Source organism: Struthio camelus, chromosome 11 (assembly GCF_040807025.1).
Source record: "Struthio camelus isolate bStrCam1 chromosome 11, bStrCam1.hap1, whole genome shotgun sequence".
NCBI classification, from domain to species: Eukaryota; Metazoa; Chordata; class Aves; order Struthioniformes; family Struthionidae; genus Struthio; species Struthio camelus.
This window is the reverse complement of record NC_090952.1, coordinates 6,996,562-7,005,527: the sequence shown is the minus strand read 5'-3', so window position 1 is coordinate 7,005,527 and position 8,966 is coordinate 6,996,562. Positions and strand designations below refer to the sequence as shown.

At 47.0% G+C, this 8,966-nt stretch overlaps 1 protein-coding gene across 2 annotated transcripts in view; it reads right to left on the bottom strand.

Annotated features, from left to right (window-relative positions):
- Positions 1 to 266: 266 nt before the first annotated feature.
- LOC104150957 (pre-mRNA 3'-end-processing factor FIP1) overlaps positions 267 to 8,966 on the bottom strand; it is a 37,349-nt gene continuing 28,649 nt past the window's right edge. For both annotated transcript variants that reach the window (XM_068957560.1, XM_068957559.1), the window contains exons 13-16: positions 8,367 to 8,422; positions 6,644 to 6,842; positions 4,341 to 4,499; positions 267 to 1,772 (exon numbers count right to left, since the gene is read on the bottom strand). In XM_068957560.1, the coding sequence (XP_068813661.1) occupies positions 1,640 to 1,772; positions 4,341 to 4,499; positions 6,644 to 6,842; positions 8,367 to 8,422 (547 nt within the window). In that variant the 3' untranslated portion in view covers positions 267 to 1,639. The remainder of the gene's footprint in view (positions 1,773 to 4,340; positions 4,500 to 6,643; positions 6,843 to 8,366; positions 8,423 to 8,966) is intronic.

Below are 8,966 nucleotides of genomic sequence, written 5' to 3'. Positions count from 1 at the left end.
GGACATCCCGAAGCTCACCAGCACAGCGAGGCATGACTGTTCTAGCGTGACTCCAAACAGATGTCAGATGAGAGATGCCATGTTGCCAGATCACGTTGCTCTACCAGTACTGTGACACGGCTGCAGAGGGCTAAGCACTTTCAAGTCCTGTACCAGGCTTTGCCCTTTAACTCTGGTTCACTGCACGTAGCTCCCCACTGTACGTAACATTTCCCATGGTCTCAAAGCAAGTTTTAAAAGCCACATTTACAAAAAAACAAAAAACAAAAAACCAAAAACCTTTATTCTTCTCCCCGCAGATTTCGCAGTTAATGACCCATCAAATGCACTCTCATAGCATATAAACCATTATCATAGTGCTGTACTGGCTCAAGTCTCTCAAAGTCGTAAGCTTCACATGACAGACTTGCAAGATTATAATACCAAAAATATGGAAGTTTTCAGAACCACATTATTTTAGGGGAAGGATTTAAGACAGTTTTAAATATCAAGTCAAAGAAGCAGAAGATATTTAAAATGAGACACGTGTGGATTCACACAGACAGAAGTACAGTATTCTGTTTTAAGTATCAGACATACCAAAAAACCCCATAATGACTTCCCCTGTTCTTCTCGCCCAGAAATATCTCTTTTGCCACCCTGCCCAACCAATACTAAGTCAAAACAAACTTTGGAATTTGACTGCATTTATTTTGCGATCTATGGGGGAAGGAATGCATTGCACAGGAGTGTTGGTGATATCCAAATAGAAATAAGCCAACCCAACGAGGGCAAACTGCTAGATGGGACTTCATGTTCTCTAGTGTGCTAGATTATTCAGCTCAACCCTTATTACTAATAAAAAAAAAAAAAAGTTAGTCAAAACTAAAGAGAAAAATCATGCTCTTACTATGGGTCTCCACTGAATGTGATTTTCCACTTAACCAGGTGTAACATGTGGTAGAACTACATTTGTAATGGATTAAAAAAAAGCTAGGTTTGAAGTCTTTGCATACCCTGTGTAAACACACTGAACAGCTTCTCAAAGCCATCGGACCAAAGTGAGATCACATGAGCCACCAGTAAAAGTAGTTCCTTCCCACATGCTGCCAGTCTGGCGGCAAAGAAATGAGAAGATACTCTTGTAGCTACGAAGAAATGGACTTGGGGATGAGACTTTTCACTACTAGAAGCCAGGCTCTAAGCTGGCTCTCAGGATCTAAATCACACTTTTCTTTGGACAATAAATTTCAAGTTGCACTTACTGTCCTACTTTTCAAAAAAGGAATGATGGTCACAAAAATAAACAAAAACTATCACCTAAATGCGTTAGTTTCAGCTGAAGCCATCTTTCATCAGAAACCATAGGATCTGATACAACAAAGTCCTCCCTAGAGGGACGTTTATGAGTAGAGTAGCTCAGTGCTTTTTTATATACTAGTACTGCCGTATTTTGTCTTGTATCAAAAAAAAAAAAAAAAAAGTTTAACTGCATGTGCAGCCTTAACTCTCAAACCACTGCAATGTCCTTCACTGCTCAGGCAGAGTCAGCCTCTCTTCCCTTGGAACAAAAAAAGCAAAAAACCAACACAAAACATCACCAATGCCACGCTGGTTTGAAAGGAGCGAGTCCCTCCTGAGGGCTGACGGTAGGCCTGCGTTACTCCTTGGCATCCTGTTCCTCTCCCTCCTGGGCACCATCTTCGCTGGCCTCCTTCTCCTCTTTGCTACGCTTGTTCTTTTTGTGCTTGTGACGCCGATGACTCTCCCCCTCTTCGCTCTCATGTTGCTTGCTGTGGTGGGAAGCAAAGGGGAGAAAGCTAGAACAGGGCCTGCATCAGTGTAGCTCTGCCACAGCAAAGAGCTCTAAACGCACCGCCTCTACCGCACATACAGGGACAGAGCGCTTTGATCTAGAACAAACAGGAGACAGGTCATAAATGATGAGGACCTCATGGTGCCATAGAAAGGCTTCATCATGTTTATTCGGGATGATCTGATATCACAAGCAGCTGAACCAAGGGCGGGTTTTGCAAACTGCTCGAGGTGGTTGCTTTACACCATATGCTGCATCATCACATGGTCTAGGCAGGCGGCATACTGGACAGACTGCCATCACTTCTGGGCAATCTTATTAAACAATCTTTCTGTGTCCCTCCCAGTCCTGAAGGAGCTCTAATCTTGACACATCACAAGCTTCAAAAGCAAGCACTGAGCAGAGGCTGCTGAGAGAAAGGAGCGTCCTACATTTGAGAGACCTTTCAAACTTTCACTTTATCTCCCCTAAACATCTTGGGAAAATCCCTGGACTCGAAACAAGAAATGGAGCCATGGAGCTAGAGAAACGTGGCTTTCTCAACAGGAGGCTTCTCTACTTTTGCTTGCTCCTAAGCGACCTGGCACTTCGCTAGCTTTGTGCTTTAAAACCTCTTTCCTCTCACCCAGAATCGTTTTCCAGATGCAGCTGGATAACCACAGACTTTTATCCAGGATTTCTGGGATGCTGGAGAAATCCCAGCCAGAAGTAACTTTGTCTAGGTTGTGCGTATCTAGAAGTCCTGTACCGCTGACCACAGTCAGCTGCATTGTGCACATGCAGCACGCCTGACATAACCTACACTCCGAGATCGGTGTCTGTGCATTCATCTCCATCAGGGAAACTGGAAAGGTGTCAGCTCTGGTTCTGCCTGTTCTGCTTCTTGGGACCTCATGGGAGGAGATTTTCTGCTATTTATCAAATATGCAATTATTTCTCCTTGAAGATTTAAGCCCAGGTGAGCTCTCTAGAGCTGACCATGGAGCAAGAGTGACAGAACTATAACAGAAGACAAGAAAAAATAATACTAAATTTATCACAGAAAGGTGTGTGGCCACACAGTATAGAGACACAGCTCCAAGAGGGGGAACACGCTCGGGTGTAGATACACATTCTTACTGCAGCTGGTATACCAGTTTAGCAGCAGAGACATCTAACTTGCTGAACCACTGAAGCCCTGGCTGAAAACCTCCTGGCTTTGAGCAATTTTCTGACCTGTTTAATAAAAGGTTTCATAGTCCATTAAGAAGAAGGAGAGAAGAAAAAAAAAAAAGGCTGCTGCATCTCCTAAATACATCTTCAGCCACTTTGCGGACAGCAACGTAGCAGCGGTTTATGCTTGAACAACGCAACTGTCCTTTAACACTTAAACAAGCATCAGTCATCTTCTTCAGACTGTTCAACTTGGAGTACACTGGGAACTACAGCAAGCCCTGTCATCTTCACCTCACTTCCACCCAGTGCAGCAGCCCATTTTCCTAACTAAGCTCTCTGCTTCGGTGAATTCCACCCTATTCATGCAGCCAGGTAACAGCAGATTTCAATTTTGAGAAATAACCCTTAAAGCTATCAGCCTGTTATACTGGTATCACCTCAGCTTCCATCTGTTTTGTATTTAACTTTGATTGTGCTCCCGGCTTTCCTTTCCATCGCTTTGTTTCCAGCTCTTCATCAATCAGTCCTTTCTTGAGAACTAACTCAATGCATCTCCTAAAGGATGAGGACAACCCTTTACCTCTAGTCACCATGTAGGAGTTTTTCTGATACCAATTTCAAAATAAGGCCAGTTACCTGCACAGCTGACACAAACTTCTTATAAAAGTAGTAAGCTGAAGCACCAAAAAAAGGAAAAAAGAGCAAGTCTGCTCAAGTCATCATCAGGATGTAAGCTCACACAGCAACTGAGCACTGCCTCAAATTGAAGGCCAGACTTGTTACTTTGCTAGAGGAAGGTCATCTGTAGCAAATACTACATTTTCTCCAGAAAGGCTGTGAATCAAGGACACCCTGCTCCACTCCAAAAGTGCTCCACCTTTGTCCAAATCATCAACATCACTGGCAGAAGCACGGGGCAGAGAGCTCGGATCATGCAGTGTTCAGCCAGTTCCTTACACAGCTTCCTGCTCCAAGAGGGAATTTCAGATTTGAGGCTTAGGAAAGCTTTTCTCTTCTGCACAAGAAAACCTAACACTGAAAGCTGATGCTTTGGTTATGTTTTTGCATTTTAGTTTGCGTGCCTTTTCCTTACGCTGGGACCTATGCCGTTCAGATGTGACGGACAGCACAGGGCAACCTCTCCTTTGGGAATCAAGGCTGCAATTTTGTTGGCAGCGATTTGCCATCCTGCCAGCTGCCTTTCTGAGAGCTTACATGCCACAATGAATCCTCTCCCTACTGCAGACAGCTCTGCTTCCTGCCCAGGCACATATCTGAGACTGCTTTCTCTGTCCTAGGGTTCCAGTTCACTCTAAGAACTTCAAGCTTCTCGTCTGCTACTAAGGTACGTTCCCATTAACGGACCAGTTCAACCCTGGACGGCTCTTACCGTCTTGAAGACTTATGCTTGCTGCTCTCCTCTTTGTCTCTGTGCCTGCGCTCTCGGTGACGGTCCTCTCGCTCCCTGCTGCGATCTCGACTCCGGCGGTAGTCACGCTCAAAGTCATAGCTGCGCTCTCGGCTGTAGTAGCGGTATCGTTCGTCATCGCTTGGGAAGAGAAAGGAGAAGTGAGGCAAGCGAACAAGCCATTCGTGGACATGAAAGTCCGGAGCCATATTTACAGGGCTGAAGAACCCCACCCTCATCAACAAAGTATGTCACTTCTTGGTGAAATGTTTAAAGGTGCTGTTCATTTGAGCCTGGAATTACTCTCCACCAGCATAATCAGACAGCTCTAAAGGAGACAAAAGCCTTCTCAAACATCCAGAAGTTCAGGATTGTTTGCTAGTTGTAGCTCAGAAGCAATGAGCTTACGAATCTGAACTCTCCTCTACCAACAGGCAGGTATTCATGAAGCTCTCCTGAAAACACCTCTACTAATAAGCTGCTGCTTCTTATCCATCCCAAACAGCAACCCAATCCCAATTTCTGACCACAGTGCAATACTTTCTCCGTTTGCCTAGTGCATGGCCCATAAGGCCAAACACAGCTTTCTCCTGGCTTCTCAAAGCAGAGCGTTTACAAGGTTTGCTTGCTCTTCGGATGTATTTGCAAAGGAAATACCTCAGCAGCAAGCACACGGCTGGTGCTTCAGGGCTTTTGATCTTCTGGAATACGTCAAAGATGTCCAGTCATCCTTGTTCAAGGACAACAGAAACATGTTCCTCCTATTATTCTGTCTCTCCTTGTGCTGGGTTTTACCTCACAATATTACTTTCCCCAGATAGTCTAATTCACACAAAGACATCACAGGTCAGGAGACTATCTTCTTCTCTATTAGTTTAGAAATCCCAGCTGCATACATTGCAGTTGTTCGTACAGCTAAGACGGTCTTTTTGCCTATACCTATCTGCCCAAGACACCTCATTCTGCCTACATACAAGAGTGGGCACGACGTACCCCAAATTCAGATACATCCTGCACTCGTTTTCTCTCCTTGCTTTATGGTCCTTTGTCCACATTCAAATTGTGAATGCTGAAATCTAAAAGGTTCAGAAATCCCAACAATATTCAGACTCCTAGGGAAAGCAAGCCTGAAGCACTGTTCCAAGACTAATGGAAACAAGCCAGGCAAGTCCATCTCCAATATTAAACACCTGCAAGTACTCCAAAGGACTCCACTGAGCGTGGCTACCCGTCCTGCTTGTCAAGTATGATCTTAGAGGCCAGTTTTCTCTAAAGCACCCAGAAATGCTAACAGGGTGCCTGGGAGTGCCGATCACAGGACTTGGCTGCAGCATGAACCCACTTAGGAACTGTGGGAGTCTGAGCTCTTCAAACTACACCAAGTTTGTGGTCAGCTCTATTCCTCCCCCCTCCTCCTACAGTGCCCACAGCATTAAAAGCAAAACAAAGAAAAAAAGCTTGTTAGGAAAACGTTGCCTTATTTGCTCGCCCCAGGGGCCTGGAGGTTCCCAGGGGAGGCAGCACCCCTCTGCCAGGAATGTACATTCTGATCATGTTTTAAATGACTGTCGGCATTTCCGATCGGGCCTGAAGCCTGCAAAACACTGACGCTGCCTGCGACAGAAACATCACGGGCACCCCAGGGCAGAGCACGCAAAGCAACCGTTTAGAAAGAGTCCTTGCAGTCTAGCCTTCTCTTTAGCTCTCTAGATCAACAGATCTCCTCCCCCGAGCGCTGCCAGCACTGCTTTTGCCTGTGATCATGTCACTTCCCAGCAAGGTGGCTGTTTCCAGCACTCTGCTCAGAAACATCCAGCCTTGTTAAGGATTTACGTTTCATGGCTGACTCCCGGTGAATGGCACTCATTACCCTGAACGCTTCTACAGGGCAGCTGAGCAAAGCATGGGTGGTTTTCCCTTTGATCTGACAGTTACGTTTAGAAGACAAGAAGCAGCTGCAGGTTCTATATCCAATGTTTCACATCGAGCAGTGAAGTACCTAGTGAACAGAGAGGGGCTATTTCATTTACTGGCCTCATGTTACAGGTGGGAGAGCAAGCATAACTGGTTCTTCTGGATTAAACAACAAACTGACAACAGACACAGGAAATCAGCCAGAGACATTGGCTCCTAGTTTTGTCCTCTAGTTATGACTCCAAACTCTCTCTTCCCCAGAAGCTCAGAAAATTAAACTGATACAATCCCATCCCTAGAGCAAATGCCTTCTTGCACTCCAGGGCAAGGCCAGAGCTCCCTCCTGGGCAGGTGTGAGCAAAAGCACTCACTTGTTGTATTCACTAGTGGTCGGAGTGCGGTCTCTGTCTCTCTCCCTTTCCCGTTCCCGCTCACGCTCCCTCTCTCTCTCCCGCCTTGAGCCTGAGTACTCCCAATGGCTGCTGCTGGAACTGCTTGTGCCTTTGTCCACCGTGGTCACCCAGGGCGTGTGGGACGTCGAGATGGGCGGGTAGCTGATGAAACCTGAATCTGCAGCAAGAGAGCAGAATCTTTGTCTGAAGCATTAAGAGCATCGCATCGGCTCCATCCCTCCCTCTCCACGCATACCATCGGGATATCCCTTGCCTGTAGCGTCCAGCTTGGCCACACCAGCAGCCATTTCAGAGCCCACCGGCGAAGCAGGTTTGGACTAATACGCTCTTGGATGGGAGACCTCCCAGCAGTACCAAAGTAAGTGGTACAGCTGAATCCAGAAGTGATACCCTTCTCTTGGGGACAGCAACGGCCCAGCTCCTTCCTGCCTTCACATCTCCCTTTTTCCTTCACCTGTATGCTAAGAACACGTGAACACCTTTTCCCTACTGAAGACCAGCAAGAGCAGATATTTGCAGATGTCGCTGCAAATCAGCCCAGCCCTTAACACAGCATATTAACGTAGGGACTACGCACTCCCCCAGCACTTGTCCTCTGTGCAGGGCACGTGATGAGGTCTCCACTGAGAGAAGTTCCAGTCAGGCCTTCTCAGGCATCCCGGCTCAGAGGGCAACAGCGCCTGCAGTGCTGGGGCATCCCCCTATTACTGCCGAGGCCGCTGAGTTTAGTTAGTCTTAGACTACTGGCAACCCCAAAGGTCTCACTTCTCAGCAGGTACCTATGGCCAAGGGTACCACTTGCTGAGCCCAGAGCAACCAGCATGTCCCCATCCAGATGTTGACCTGAAGGCCTGTTCAGCTGGACCAGGCCAACAAGGTCACAGCCCAAAGCAATACCAGCTGCTGAGAAGCTGTGCAAGCGACAGCACTTCAGGCTGTTGTATCTCAGGATGGCCTCGCACTGCCCACTCCCCAAACCACCTCCCACAGAGGAGATGGTGGTGCGCCTGCTGCCCGTGATTCTGCATGCTCGGCAAAGGGAGAAGGTGCCGCTCCAAGGACAGCTGGTCACTAAGGAAATGGGACATGGGCATTGCTGGCAGGGATGTGACAGGGAAGGAAGTCTGCTGAAATCCTGGCACTGCCTCTTCCATTACAAAACAAAAGGAGACAGATGCCTGCAAGTGTGTGTAGGCAGGGTGCCTGCATGTGCCTGTAGGCAAGGAAGATGATAAAGTAGGGGAGGAAGGCATTGAAAAACTCAGGGAGGAGATGTGAAGCTGAGAGCTACGACTGTCTCTGAAGGGTGGAGGGAATGGGGCGGGGGGGGGGGGGGCACACAGGAAGGAAAAGAGCCTGCACGTAAGCAAGTATAACAGCATGTTGCCGTCAGGCACACACAGAAGCTTCTCTGCTGCTGGAATCTGCATTGAGAGCCATGAACCGATGCTAAGCACTCAACTGTAAAATTGCCTTCACCACTGCTGTGGAAAGGGTAACATTCAGCTTTCCGAACATCTTACGGTGTATTCAGATTCAGCATGTTTCTAGTGATTGGGATAGTCTGAGGCACATACAAGACCCTAAAGTCAAAGAAAGCACGATTTCAATCAACCTAAGAATAGCCTAAACCACCAAAGAGAAGAGACAGAGTTTGACTGTCCTTGTCTTAAGCGCTCACCTGCAGAGTTGTAGCCAAATGGAGGAGGCTGCCTGTTATTGTAGCTGGCTGGCTGGCTTTGGAGAGAGCAAAAGATACATGTTACTAACATCAGTCACCCCTCAGCTAAACTGCTTGCAGGTGTGCTTGCACTGCACATTTATCCATTTTTTCTGAAGCCCTGCAGAACATTCTCCTGGAAAACCTATGGTTTAAGTGAACCTGTTTGACCTTGTATTGCCAAATATCAGGGACAGCTGCTTTGTCATAGCTTCTGAAACGGCTCTAACTCAATTGCTCACCCTACTTTGTCCCTCCCTTCTGTAAATCTGGGGTAAAACGCTTCCTGGGAAATAATCAGTGGTTACAAAGTACTTGGAGATTCTTTTACAGAAAATATTTGGAAAACATAACATGCTATCAACTACTCTGCGCTGGACCCAAGCAGGCCTTCAGATTTTATTGACTCCTTCCTAGGTCAGGAAAATGACAAGCCAAGGCTAACCACTGTACAAGACCAGCACCTTGCAGAGAGGACTCCCTGGGGACTTTGTGCCCTCCCCCAAATCCCAGACCAGACTAAGAATTACTAGCACTATCCTAGGCTTAACCTCCAGTGTT